The sequence below is a fragment of the Anneissia japonica genome, unplaced genomic scaffold (genome assembly GCF_011630105.1).
Source record: "Anneissia japonica isolate Jap-2015-1 unplaced genomic scaffold, ASM1163010v1 scaffold1302_len1884557_cov193, whole genome shotgun sequence".
Classification (NCBI taxonomy): domain Eukaryota; kingdom Metazoa; phylum Echinodermata; class Crinoidea; order Comatulida; family Comatulidae; genus Anneissia; species Anneissia japonica.
Window position 1 is genome coordinate 660,186 of NW_022736804.1, and position 15,564 is coordinate 675,749.

General features: G+C 32.6%; 1 protein-coding gene across 3 annotated transcripts in view; it reads left to right on the plus strand.

Annotated features, from left to right (window-relative positions):
• The window catches only part of LOC117116886 (ankyrin repeat and sterile alpha motif domain-containing protein 1B-like), a 125,795-nt gene extending 115,087 nt beyond the window's left edge, over positions 1-10,708 (plus strand). For all 3 annotated transcript variants that reach the window (XM_033261002.1, XM_033261004.1, XM_033261003.1), the window contains one exon: positions 6,985-10,708. In XM_033261002.1, coding sequence (XP_033116893.1) covers positions 6,985-7,086 — 102 coding nt within the window. In that variant the 3' untranslated portion in view covers positions 7,087-10,708. The remainder of the gene's footprint in view (positions 1-6,984) is intronic.
• The last annotated feature ends 4,856 nt before the right edge of the window (positions 10,709-15,564 follow it).

Consider the following 15,564-nt stretch of genomic DNA (forward strand, 5'->3'; position numbering starts at 1 on the left):
ATTCTATATCATCGAGACATCTATGGAACATCATATATATACATCAATTCAATATATATAAACACATGTTTATATATATTGAATGATCAGACACATGATTTGCTCTATGTTTGTTGATTCATTTGTAGTACATTTTGGTTATATAGATATTCTCATGATTCATCAACCAATTAGTGATCATGCCAGTCTTTGCCGCCCCCATATCATAGCCACACCCCATGTCATAGCCCCTAACAACAACTCTCATTATCTAACCCCTAACAAAAATATCACAATAAATTCATAAATTATTGAATATTGATTTGGACATATGGAACTGGCCTCTGAGTTTCGCACATTTCGGAAAATCTGCTGAGACCTTCCTTAGGGAGTTTTTGACTTTATTACTTTAGTGTAGTATCATTTTCTTTTTCATGTGTTACTGTACTTCATTACTATAATAGTAATGAGTAATGTTTAACTGACTATAGTCAAGTCAGTACCCTAGTGCTCAGTGGCCTGTCTAGGATATGTATATGGGGGACTGATGGGGATGGTGATGGGACAGTGAGGGGGAGCTGCCTGGGAGAATGAGGTGATATGAGGTGTTTATTAACTGCTTAAGTGTAATTGTTTTGCTCAGCAAATTTTCAGTGGGGAGAAGAGAATAGATCAGAAACCTGAGGTACACCAATGATAATAGTTTTAGTGTTGGTTGATGATGCCACACATGTGTACAGTATTTCTACTAGGATAACCTAGTTCCTTTGGTTCTTGGTAACCTAGATAATATGGACAGATGGATCTAGGATATTTAAAAAAATAATAAACAGATGTACTTATAATAAATACTGCAACATTGGTTGTGATGTATAATTTATGATGCAAAAATAGGTTCCCCAGATCAGGCCTGTTACGATCCCAGATGTTACTATGAGATTTGCTGTATGCATATGTCCCCAGTTGTCGGCTTCAATACCCATTAATAAATACATCTTCAGTGGGTGTGTGCGCCTAAAATTGGTGCCAGTAAGGCCTATCATCAGATGTATCTTATGACGTGTCATGCCATCTGTGAACAGCTAAGCCACTCTACCCTACTAGTACGCAGGTGTTCATGGACAGATGTAGGTACCCTAGTTGATGTCAACACTATTTTTATACCTTCATGATGTAAAGACCTTGACAGCATATTTGTTGACCTTGTCAATTCCAACATAAAGGTTAATCATCATCATCATTCACACCTTAGAGTGTGAAAATCAGGGATGAAAGAAACCCGTTAAAAATTAACCCCCATCCCCCCGCTTAAATCCGCTCCGGATACTGCAGGAACAACATTATAATGCAGCTATAAAATTTAATTTAATACGTTTATGGTATTGCTTGCTGCATGCCTACTAATTATTGAGGAAAAATTGTCCCATTCTAATTTTCAATTGATTTACAACTTTTAGTAAACAATTGAAATATTAAATTAAATTTTTTATTTTTTTAGCTCAACTCAGACAGAATCAATTTTTGCCAAAAAATAAATTGTTTGATTTGATCATTTTTGTGTGTGCTGATGAGATAAAAACCTATTAATAATATTATTTATAGATCTTTTTTTTCAATACCATACATGAAACATACAGTAAACAATTTGAGAACAATATGAAAATAAAAATGAATAAAATTGGAGATTACCCTCTAAATCCCAAGAAGGGGATTTACATTCTGAGTGTCCCTTGACCCTCTCACTAGTTCTTGACCCTCTCACTAGTTCTATAGCAAATTTAGATGCCAACAAATTTAATACAAAGTTTTATTATTATACAAGAAACTTTATATTTATGCTCACTTTAGGTACTTGCCAACTGTTTGATTTCAAACATAATTGAAGGAATAGTTTGAAGACAGTGTTTCGATTAACAATTCCCAGACATCAACCTCAACAAAAATACTACAGTCTCATTCAATAAGAAATAGAGCTTAAAATAGGCCTATATTAGATATGATAACATCATATATTCATAGTATGTGCCTTTGCTTACAGTATGAGACGAAAGAAGCTGTCTGCTTTGACGCATAAGCTCTGGCACTGTACTGACATGAATGCCACTTTTGTTAATATATAATATGACAGCTGTAAAGTTGTCCCCTCTAAGGATATTGCAGGGTTTCTTGTGCTTTACCCCATCATTAAATATCTCCCACACGATATAGAAACTGACATGTATAACACCAATCAAAATGACCATGTTTAGAAACCTTTTACGCTGTACAATTTTCCCACGCCTCTTCTCGATTTTGTATGCCAATAGAAGAACCAGTATACAAAATTTTCACTCCGGCCTTTTTAGTTAGAATTCTCCTCCACTGTGCAACTAACTTTGCTCTCTCATTTTTTTTATGCAAATAGATGAATCAATGTACAATGTTCTCGCTGACCTTTAAGGCCGACGATTATCATAAACTTTGTAGGTGCCTATGATATTCAGATGTTTGCCTGCGACCCATGTTTTAAAGATCATCCTCATACTTAAATTTTCGTAAGCGAAGAGATAAATGCCGTGAACTGAATGCATCATTATGACGTGTACGGTTCTCTGTAATGATTTAAAGAATTAATGAGCTAAACTGCAGAGTACTTTTGGCCTACATTGTCATCAGAATGAAACAGATCATGAGTTCGGTCAACATTTGACAGTGTTTATATAATGTTAATAATACAACTATATAAATAGATACTTAAGACCCGGTTTTCTCTGACCCGCATGAACATAGAATGAAGAGATTGCACAGTAAGTTAAAATATGGTCAAAATTTGTCAAACAAATTTAGAAAGAAACAGAAACTTCCTTTAAAAGAACTCTTAAGGTTTGTTCAGAGATTCTTGATTCATTTTCGACCTCTTTAAGAAAATGACAGACAAGTGAAAGGACTACCACTACACTCTACTACTAGAAAAACAAATTATTCATTGCAGGTTGTCAGTAGTCTGTCACAGCATACAAAAACAAAGTCAATTTTAGCCATATGCAAACATAGCCCTCAGACCACTTACACTGATTGCTTCAACATTACATCTTTACAAACATACTTAATCTGAAAACGTGTGTTAGAATTTGAACATAATTTAGTTCCAAGGCACCTATTGCTTCATTGCGGTATACAAAATGTACTGTTTACCAGCTGATTTTAGACTAAAGTCAGGTATGCACCATGTTGACGGTACGACCGTTGGCTAATGAATCCATCTTCACAGTTTTTGTGATTCATTTGACGATGCAATGCTATGTGGAGATTGTTGGTGGCAGACTGAGCAAATTGCCAGTTTAAACGGTCTGGCATGCAAGCCTTGTGGTATTGCATTCTGATTCTGCACTGCTGATAAGAATTGAAAACACTCTAAATTTCCATTGAAACATTGAATTGCGAGTAAAAAAGATCAAATATTAAAACTGTAGCTTTTAATGAGATAATGAAAGGTGAAATTGAAACCGGGAGCTTTGGGTTGACACACTGGAAAGCCCATCTCATTTCTTGACATTTGAGCCAGACTGTGGAATGAGAGTCAAACAGTATATTCTTTGTTGATTTTACTCCTTACTAGAAAAATGTTGAAATTGATTATCACCAGCCAAATGAAACAGAAACATTGTCTATTTATCTGCTATTTGGCCAAGAAAATATTTTCTTTTAATTGTTAATGAAAACTAGTAAGTCATTTAAATATACAAAGTTAAACAATTCTAAATATTGAATTTTATTTTTTAGGATTATTTTGTTTTTAACTCAGACAGCTTAATTTATTTTAAAAACATTCTATAAGCTTGCACAAGAAGAAGATTCGTTTAGTTCAGGTAGAGCATTTGTATTCCTTGTTCTTACAGACCCTTTAGTACTGCTATACACTAGCATAATATCAGGAAACAGTTTAAGATGACATCACATCTTAAATTGATCTGTTAATGCATTGTATGTGAGTGTTGTAGTGCAGAACCTTCCTTGCTCAGCATGCTTCCCACCTGTTAGAGAACAATAACAGAAAAAAATATTTAAAAAAAAATCTGGGTGGAAATTGGAAGGATGGATTTTATTTTATTTTTTGAAATTTTATGATTGATTGGTCTTGTTATTGTGGATACCAAAATCGTTTTTCTGGCTTGAGATTATACTCAAGGCAGGTGATAATGTAAACATTTAAATCACATGAACATGTTGGATTTAAATCTAGCAATATGTCCAGCCCATCAACATTTATTTTTAGCAAATGTTTGTCAATGATTCCTGTTATTTCAGGAATTTTTTTTTTAATACTTTATCCATAATTGTTATCCAAGGACTCTCCATCTCATATTTGGTTGTTCTTAACTTGTTTTTAATTTTCTTTTATCTAGTTTACACATTTGTAATCTGTTTAAGATAACAATAATAATGAATTGATCAAACACTCTTCTGAGCGATGTTGGTAGTGAAATAATTACACAATATGTTTTTAAAAATGGCCAGTGTCTGGCCATTATGATATAATTCGGTCTGAAATTTCTTTGTTTGAAACTGATAAGCTGATTCATTCATTCATTCATTCATTCATTCATTCATTCATTCGTTTATTCATTCATTCATTCATTCATTCATTCATTCATTCATTTAATCATTCATTCATTCATTTTTATTTATTTATTTTTTATTTATTTATTCATTCATTCATTCATGTATTTTATTCATTTATCGTACTGTAGTTTACAGCGACAACAATACAAATACAAAATACAATCATGCATTATATAGTTAAACGAGCCATTTCCCTTAACTTTCATTTACCACTGGTAAAGATAATTTCAAATTTAAAGAAAGTAAAACAGATACAAATTAAACTACTGTAATCAGGGTCCAAATAGAAGTGAAAACAAAATTAGAAAAAGGATAGAATTAAGGGCAACAATTATAACAATGGCAATGAGATTCTCAATAATAAATGTATAAAAATTAAACAGGAGGTATAGAAACAATGATACGATTTGTAAAACATTTGCCATTAATGGCATTTGACAGGATTAACCTCTGACGAAAGTTCAAACCAATTAAATGTAAACTAACTCTGCATCGTATGTTAATTCTATGTGTGGTCATTTTCCATTATTTATATATTTTTTATTCATTTATGTTTCATTAATATTTTAAATATTAATATTCAAAACATTATAATATGATTAAAGATAAATAATTGAGTTCATTATCTTGTCGAAATGTATTGTATTTAGTTATCTAGTATCTGTATAATGTTGATATTTATTGTATCATTATCATGTAAAGTTTTTAGCCCGTGTGTTGACTCATCGTTTGGGTGAAGGTCTCCAAGATTGACATTATAATTATCTAATTTGAACTTATATCCATATAATACTGTGCTCAATACATTGGTAAGCAGTGAATGAATAATGTTTTTTTTTTTTATTAAAGCCTGCCCCCTATCAGTGTGGATTGATTACAAATCAATAAAAGTTAGTTACATTCAAACAGTGTACAACAGATTACTTTACGATCTACTATATAAAAAACACAGCATATTTGTCTTGTCAATTACCATGAACAAAAGTCCACTTCATTCGTTTTTGAGCCTCTTCGACTCTCGTTGTGATCAATCTGCGATGTAAAGCAGTCCTTTAACTTCTGTTTACCGTCTTGTGACGCACTCGCATAAGACATGGGTCAGAGGTCAGATCATGCCACGTGAGCAGAAAATGCTTTTTTGATGGAAACGTATTAACATTGATCCAAAACCAATATGAGAGTGCTTATGTGTTTTAGTATGGGTTGTTTACTTTGTCGTGTCAATGGCTTTTTCTAGTTGATCTAGGACGAGAAAGTGGTAAAGGCGTCTACATATCAAGTAAGATAGGTTGGGATTTCTAACAGGCTGCGATTGTAGATACTCTGTCAGTCTTTTTTTTTTTTTCATTGTTCCTGACAGATCTGCAGCGTCTGAATAGAATGTTTATGCATTTTATTCATTTATTGTTTTGGTTCATTCTTATTCAACTTTGATTCACTTCAAATGAAAATGAACTGCAATGCATGATAATTAATGCTCATTAAAAAGGTTAGGAAGGTGTTTATTTGTCTTGACAAAAGATTTAATTAGAACCTACAGACTGGAATTAGATGTGTTTGACTTGAATGTTTTGTATATTTAAGTAAGTTATTATCTTTTAATTTATGTCAGCTTTCTTTAACCAGGGTGTTACCATTCAGAAGCCCTGTATAGTAAATTCAAAAGTAAGTAAAAAGTAAATTAAAAACAATGATAAAGTAACCTGGAACTGAAATGTAAACAGAAAAATGGAAACTTAAAAAACAAAATAAAAATTACAAAATAAAAATTACAAGTTAAACTAAACAAAATGAAAGGTATTAAACTGAATACAGTTAAAGGCATTTTTTTTAAACTTACTAATAGAAAGAGAATCAAAATTGTTACAAATGTTGTGGGAAAGATTGTTCCAAAGATGAGCAGTTCCAATTAGAATGAGAATATACTCTACTCACTAATAAAAATTAGTTCCATAAATTTTTTATAGACCCTTTAAATGAGCTGGCAAACAATTTTTTTAAAATTTTATTTTTCAATTCATAAATTAGCAAAAACTGAATTGTTTCTGTCTGTGTAGCTTTAGAAGTTATTTGAATCTTTTTAAGAAGGCTATTCCATGATTAATTGTTTTCTTAGGTTTGTTTATAAATCCACTCCAGAAATGCCCTTTAAAGTCCAAATTCATATTTGTGTACATCATGTATTTTTTGCGTTTATCTTGTGTTCGTTTACAGGCTGTAAATTTAAAGGACATTCATTCTCCATTATTTGGACATTCCCTTTGTAATCTGTATTAATTTTCTGTGAATTTAGGAGTACTTTTCAGAGCCATTGTCTCCAACATGATACATTGTAATGTTTTATTCGTGCAAGGTTATAGTTCATATTCAATCAATTATTTTCTTCTGTTTGTTTTCTTCTAGGATGTTGCGACAGAGATCATCTTAACTCTTGGTCAAGCGTTTGAAATTGCGTATCAGATGCTCCTACAAGCTCGACCTCTCAGCATTGAGCAAAGGCTGTAAACCATTCGACATTTACAAATGAGGAATCATTAATGTTTATACAGGGTTTTAAACTATTATTTGCTATCATGTGCAATTTCCTATGAAGGATCTCTACTATAATTATTATATAGAGAAGACAAAAAATGAAACCAATTTCTTGCAATCATTTGCTATCTCTTTATTAATGTTTAGTGCTGGATTGTTCGAAAGGTTTTCAAAACATCATGTGAAGATATTCTGGTAATTATGCGATTGAAAATACAATAAGCCTTCGGGTTATGAATGCACTATTCCTACGGAGTCCATAGTACTGCAGAGGGTCACTGCGTGTCACCGACAATACTCCTTTAGTCGTATCAATCTTACAAATGTACAGTCAAGTGCAGAAAATATACAGCTTAGCAATAGCGATTACGCAGTAGCATTTATTGCGGAGAGGTAATTACCGAGGAGCAGCCTTTAAAGCACTGCTGCCTACAACTTCTTAAAGCAACTCTTTTGTGGCCTAGAGTCATTTTTTCATTAGTTCATATGAAAATCCATATTTTTTTTACATGTTTAAAGTGAGCTCTCCATTGTGCTATTTTAATGTTGTACATAATCTTTTTTTAAATCTGTATGCATTTGCTAATAGTTACATTGTACTGTATACTCAAGTTTAATGACAGGTCATCGGAGAGTAGCTTAAAGAAACGTGTCACGACGAATGTAGGTTTACTGATGTGTGTTTGAATTCTATTTGAGGATGTATGCATAATCCACACAGTAGATAATACCACAGGATTGCACACGTCAGATTGTATTTAGAAATACGAAAGTAGATTTCCCACATGAAAGAAAACTATTCTTATTATCAAGTAAGAATTTGTTAACAGGCAGTTGTTTAGCTCTGCTTTCTGGAGGTTAATATGAATTATATAAGTCAGCTTTCCTATGTTGGATTGTCGGGGCTGTCATGAGTGTTTTTGGGGTCCCAAGGGCAAACCAATAACAGGGGTCTTTCAACTTCAACATAATGACCCTTTATTTATTTATTTGTCTGTTTGTTAGCATAAATTTCATTTTGAGGGCAAAGGCCTTCACCTTTTTGAGGCTGTTGTCCTTGCTTCTTCCTGGCTAGCCTGACAATTTCCAACTAGCAACAAAAAAAATTGCTTATTATTAGAATTATTGATGCTTACAGGTGGTTTCCCTAATGTACTTGAACCCAAAATGTAGTGAATCATTGGGAGAGTGCCAATAGACATTCACTCTTAGATGCAGTTGTAAGAGTATAGATATGTATAAGAGTATGTTGTTTAAGAGACATAAAGGCCAGTCGCTAAGACAGAAGTCATCTAAAAGAGAAATGAGTTTCATCAATCACTGACCCATTACTCAGTCGGTTAGTGGACAGGTCACACAGTCGGGCAGCCGGTCAGTCGCCTAGATGCGTACATCTATCTCACTGGATGCCATTTACTCTTCGTAGGGTTACGATCTCTCTAAAATAATGAACAATAACTACATTAATGTGAGGACATTGTCTTGAACTTTGGAAACAACTGTTCAACATCTGGAAAATTAACAACCAAACTTCTATTAAAGTTTACTCGAGGCTTTACAAATGAATATTTGAAAATGACATCGCAAAGCCATCAAAAGTCAGCGAACTGTTCATTAAACTGATTAACTTGTCAATCTTGAAATCCATTTATTACTCAGTTTTGAATGTATTTCAGTGAATGATACATCAGCATTGTATTTGCGTAGCATCTCACTCTGCTTCTGATGGTTTGTTTATATTGAAAATATTGCAGACAATTTTTTTTTTAAATACAAAATAATGCAGTCATATGCTAAGTGCATTTTCCCTGAAAGGTGAGGCAGTCGATATTTTCACTAAGAATGTGAAAAAGATTTTTTTTTTATTTTATTTTTTTTAACAATAACAACTATGTCTTTATTTATCGGAGTCTGTATAAATGTTACTTACTTTTTAAACAAAGCTTGAACTTTCTATAGTAATAATTATATTCTATATTCATCCGTCTATGTATTAGTATAAACATCCTTTTTGTGATTGCATAATCATATATATTTATTTATATTTTGTGGCAGCTTTGGAGTGCTTGCTATCAAAACCCAACATCCAAACCATGCAAATTTAAGGGATTTTTCTTCTCATGACTGAAAACAGCTCCACTTTTTAAGTCTTAGTGCGAGGCTTAATTTATAAAGCATCATTCCATCAAGAAATTTAAAGTAAATACTGTATGAGGCTTGCCATCCCAAAAATCAGCGTACTGTCACTAAATGTTAAACTGAGTAATTAGCATAAGAATGTGTCAGTATTGTATACTTTAATACAGAGGAGCCATAATACTTTCACTCAAATGTCAAAGAACAAAAAATGTTTTTGTAATTGGATAAGATAATGCATATGTCTCATAGGATTGAAATCATATGCATATATGTTGTCATAGGACAGGAATCATATGTAAATATAGAAATGTCATATTCTTGTCATATTGTAATATAGAAATAATAATCTATATCTCATTTATGTTTGTCTGTGTCAAGAAAAAAAAAAGTATAAACAAATAGAAATTATATGCATATATGTCATGTATAGTAAGATATAGAAAATATATGCATATATGTATATACCTGTATGGCAGAATATAGATCATATGTTTACTATACAAGAGAGTAACCCAATGCAATGAATAGATGAACAGAACCATTTATTGCATATATATGTGTATACTCCTATATATGTACATGTGTCTGGTTGATTTTTAAAGGTGCTTAAATTTGCCTTGCTCCTTTTTCATAACATTTAATCCTTTTCAATAATTAATTGAATAGCATTGAATAATGATGACTATATATTTTAGACTTTAGATATAAGGTTTCATACATTTTTGCTGATAATAATTCTTATACAAAGATTGTTCTTATAAAAGACAAAGGTAATTGATTGAAAACATTTTGTATGCCAAATGAATGTTTGTATAATTCAATAGTTTAAATATGACTATTGATGGTTTTATATTTCAATTAAGGACTAGTACATACTTTTTAATTGCAATGAACTTTTATGATGCAGTCAATTTTCATTTTCATATGTATGTATTAATAAAATTTGTCGTAAAGTGATTTCATTGGTCTATTAAGCCCTCGGTTATTTGATTCATTCAACGTTTAATGCTGGCAATACATGTACAAAAACTTGCCATAATTCTAACAAAGCCATGGACTATAGTATTTTAAATTAAACTTTTTAATATAGATTAAATTGTATATATTTTATTAAGAATTATCCTAGACTTCTAATTGGTCGCTGAACTAATTGGTTAATCTGTTACTTATTATGTAACCTGGCAGAAACGTTGTCTGTCACATTTAATCAAGTCAAGTTGGTTGAAATATCGCAACTGTTACAAAGTACTATTGAATTGATTTGACCTGTGACCCTGATAAAGGAAATACTAAGACGACATGAATGTATGTAATCAGAATCAATTTGGTTTCAGAGTTTTGTATCAAATGCTGTTAAATCAATCAGCATTTTATGTACTGCATATTCAACCTGAGTATTGCACTCTTTCTATTTGTACAGTTATTAAAAAGTACAGTATTTGGAATGAAAGGAAAAGTGTACTTTGGTGTTACTTTGTGCAGGTCCTCTGTAGTCATCAATAAATCAATAAAAAATTTATTTTAATGAAAATTACAAAATAAAAATTCAAAAACACAGAAACAAATTAAAATTATTAATTTCACACTTGAACTGCTTAATTTGTATATTTCAGTTATTAACTTCAAATAAAAAATTTGAAAATTTGAATGAGAAAAAAAAATGACCAGTTAAATAATAACTTCAATGTAATTGTTTGCATAGATTTTTAAATTGGCGGGTAATTACTTTTTTTTATCTGTTTTCTCATTGGAAGCTAATAATTTATCCTTAATGTGATCGTTTTAAATCAGCTATTCAACATTTTATTAAATTTTTTAGGTATTTTTCTGTCTAAAATGTTGGCCAGAAGCAGTTATCAGCACATATTATGTTTGTTCAATTTCTTATAATAGAATACACAGATTTACATATTTCAATACAATGACAAAGAGATACACAGTCAAACCAAAATATTTCTGCATATTTATAATTCCTTATGTTTATATTTAAAAATATAACTTTAAAAAATGTTTACAGCGGCATGCTAATACAGCAGGAACAAGGATGAACCACAGCATTCACTCCATAGAGTGTATACCTCCATCCTGTGCCTGAATACTGAACAATACTAATATTAATAGATAGGCAGAAAAACAGGAATGATTAGGGGGAGGGGGACCGGTGCAGCTCCGCCTCCCCCACCCCCTTTGGAAAGTCAAAAAAAAAAAAAGAAGAGAGAAAGAAAAAGAAAAAATTATCACCCAAAACACCCCAGAGTTTTTCGGGCATCTAGAAAATTAAAATGTTGCAGGGGCATGCCCCCGGACCCCTTAGGGTGGTGGTATCTCAATCTGCCCAACATTCTGCCTCACTTTCGGCCCCCTTTCCGACATCTCTGGACCGCCCCTGTATACATACAACTGAATATAGGAACTTTTCGTTGAATGACTATGCTTAATACGATTATAACTTCTTGTTACTATTCGAGCAATGTTATTATTCGAGCAATGTTATTATTTATCCATTTGTGTATATTGTGGCTACGGTGCTATGCAGCAAACAAAATTTGGAAAATTATTTATGTGGTAAACTTCCTAATAGCGAGCGGTTGCAGATTCAAATCCCGCCAGACACTTTTTCATACAACTGAATAAAAGGAACTTTTCGTGCTTGATATGATTATTACATCTTGTTCCTACTCGAGCACTATTATTATTATCCATTTGTATATACAGTATTGTGTTTACAGTGCTACGCAGCAAACCTAATGTGGGTATTATTTACTATTATTTCCAAGCTGTGACCTATAAGCTTATCTAGCACCATAGCTCCACTATCTGTGAGCATTTCGGACAGTTGTATGAGAAATTGGACGATTTTTTTACCCTGCTGTTTTCCGGTTGTTGAGTTCTGCACCTTAGGATCATACGGCCACGTTCTGTGTCACCATAAGGACTCTGTGAATGCAAACATCACCACAAAACAGATTCAAATTCAGGGGAAAATCTATTCAAAATTAGAAGAAAATGATTTTATTAAAAATATAAAAATGGTCATGCAGTTTAAACTTGAGTCATTAGACAGTATTAAACATACTAAACATTAATGTTTGTGTACATAGTTCGGGTGCTCAAATTAAACATTGTAGATAATGTAAATTGTACAACAGCTTAAAATGCTCAGATCCTGAGGGCTCCGCCTCTGGACCCCGGGCCCTGCCCCCACCCCAACAAACTGGTGTACTATGACCAAACCATACAGTTATCTGTTTTGCATTCTGGTGGCACACTTATAAACAGGTGTGTAACAGGGGTCTTGCGTCGGGGTGGGGACAAAGGTAATAATTTTCCCGGTTAGTATGGGGGTGTGATACCCCCCCATATAGAAAACAATATGACATATAGGGCTTATTTTATTAACATAACATAACATAACATAAGCATTTTCCTTATGGCTTTATTTATTACAAACATATTCTTTCAACATCATTACACATTGAGGCCCTTCTTTTAGGTAAAAAGATCTATCATAAATTTTCTTTCTTGAGTTTGGGACTATGTGTTATAACTTAGAAGGCAAAGGAGAGCAAGCACAAGCTTTGTTTTTTTAATTCTAATTTCGTCGGAAAAAGGTGAAAAGGGCATTCAATGGGGAAAGACTTTCCACAGATGGATATTTTCCCCTTGTCCCCCGGTGGTTACGCCACTGCGGAGAATACCTGGCGGCTTAGATCAAATGCGCTATGGACACTTTTTGAAGTGGAGAATGGGTAGCAGGCAGGGGTATTGTGATATCTGTTCATTATATCTTCCTTTTTATTCTTCTTTATTTTTCTCTTCTCTTTTTCTTTTCCCTTTTCTTTCCCCTTCTTTCTCTTTTCCCTCCCTCTCCCTCTTTCTTTTCTCTTACTTCTCTTTCTCTGGTAGGGCCTACAGTACAATCAGTTTAAAAGTGTAAGGTATAGGATAGTGTGGATTTAAACATTTCCTAATGGTAATGTTCAAAGTAAGATTTTGTTAATAATTGTTATTGTTACTGTCAATTTCTCATTACATAAAACACATAAAATCATGTGCTTAGGATTTTAATGTGTATTGATGTTTTGTTTTGCTTTTTTTATACTCTCCATTTATGGAGGCAATTTTGAAGAAATGAAAATGAAACCAAGGTTCCAACCTTGGTTTCATTTTCAACATCAAGGAGTGGTGTACATTGAAGTACGAATATGTAAGGGGAGCTCAGAAAAGAGAAAATTGGAGGTCCATGATAGCCAACCTGCTCCGAGCAGAGGACACCGACAGGTAACAGGCAATGCCATCCCACACAATTTTTCTAATGGGTCCACAAAGAATGGGTCCACTTTTTGAAAAATGGGTCTAGATTTCCCATATTTAGCCTAAAATGAGAAATGACTTTTAAGAAAATGGGTTAACATTCTTTGAATTTATGCGTAAAGTCGGTTCACCCTGATATTGTCCTGTATTGTTTGAAAATCCTGGCTACTGCACTGCTTACAGGTAACAGTGATGAAATAATAGACCGTTCGCAAAGCCCCACCACTTTGATACTGTTGCCAAGCTCCTACATGACAACAGCGTAAAATGTACGTAAGCATGTGTGTACGTAAGCATGTGTGTACGTAAGCATGTGTGTTTGTGGGACAAACATGTGTTCCTGCTCCAATTGATTGATGAATTAATTGACTGTTGGTTAAATTACCTGAATAAATTAATAATAATAATAAAGATAGTATTGGTTAATAATGATTATCTCTAAGAAATATACATTAGAATTACAGGCCAACAGGAGTGATATCTAATAATTTATTTCTTTATTTGTTTAATGCCAGAAAATTGATGAAATGATATAAATATGAATGCATTGGATCAAAGTTGCTCATCCGATGCGTTCATTTGATTCGCTCAATTTGTCGTAGTCATCAAGCCACAGAAGTTTACACGGTATGAAGATAATGCTCCTCAATTTGCAACGCAGCATATTATTCACAATTTTGTTTTCAATGGATGTGAAGTAAGTAGCATTTAACCACTCTGACATATCTCAGTATCATCAGGTGACATCTAGCAACTGAATTAGATGGTATATTTATAACCGTACGAAAGAACCTAGTATAACAATATAATTTGCATAAACATTAAATGTATTGACAAGCATAATGTAGGTTAGTGGGTCACAGGATATGTGTCCCTACATCCTCACAAGAAAGCCATCAAGTTCATTACAATGGGCCTACTTACGCCAACCCCTCCAGCTGTTCAGTTAAGCCAGGCAAACAGATTATATGCACCCAGCAAAAATCTACGAATAAGAAATTATCCAATACAAAATAAACATTTAAAAAAGATTAATAAATTAGCAATGATCAACTAAAATTGAACTATTATCTTATAAACTGCTTTTTTTTTAATGGTTGTGGTTGGAGAAGCAAGCAAAGTGGTTGTAGCAAAGATGATGAAGAATTGAAGAAGCAATTTGTTTTCAAATAATTACATTTCCTCAAAAACTGACCTTACCTAGGCTTTTGTCACTACAATAATATCAACTTAAATTAAATGTCACCAGTCAGGGTTATTTATATAATCTAATAAATATAGGCCTATGTTATATTTAGGGATGTAGCACGTGGCCTATTTAAAAGTACCATTATATTATCACAAAATGTCAGAAATAATTTCTACAAGAAATTTCATTCTTTATTATTATTTACATTACTGATTTATATACATATTAAAAAACTATATAGCATTATTAATTATCATCCGTCAAATTACTTAATTGTTAAATCTATATTATTTATCCAAAAAAAAAGTAAATTCAATTTATATTCACCAACAAAATCTACATATTAAAAAACTATATAGCATTATTAATTATCATCCGTCAAATTACTTAATTGTTAAATCTATATTATTTATCCAAAAAAAAGTAAATTCAATTTATATTCACCAACAAAATCTCTCCGTTTCAGAGGTTTTTGTTTAAAAACATTTATTTTACATCTGGTCCCACAAAAAAATAATCACCCAACAGACTATGAAGAGTGGAAGCAGGGGCTGTAACTGGCAACCTATCTTACGATCTTACCGGCCATGCACGGAGCATGGACGGTGAATTCCAGTCAGCTAGTGGCGCTAGTAGTTGCCAAACTTGTGAATATGAACTAAAAGTGAATGAAATGTTGGTATTTCTTAGCCTTCTTCTACTAGATTTAACCAGGGAGGAGTGAATTCACTTAAAAGAAAATGTTCATATTATACAATGAGGGAGGCTTAGGGAGTGAAATTCTCCGATATAATATTGTAACAATATCA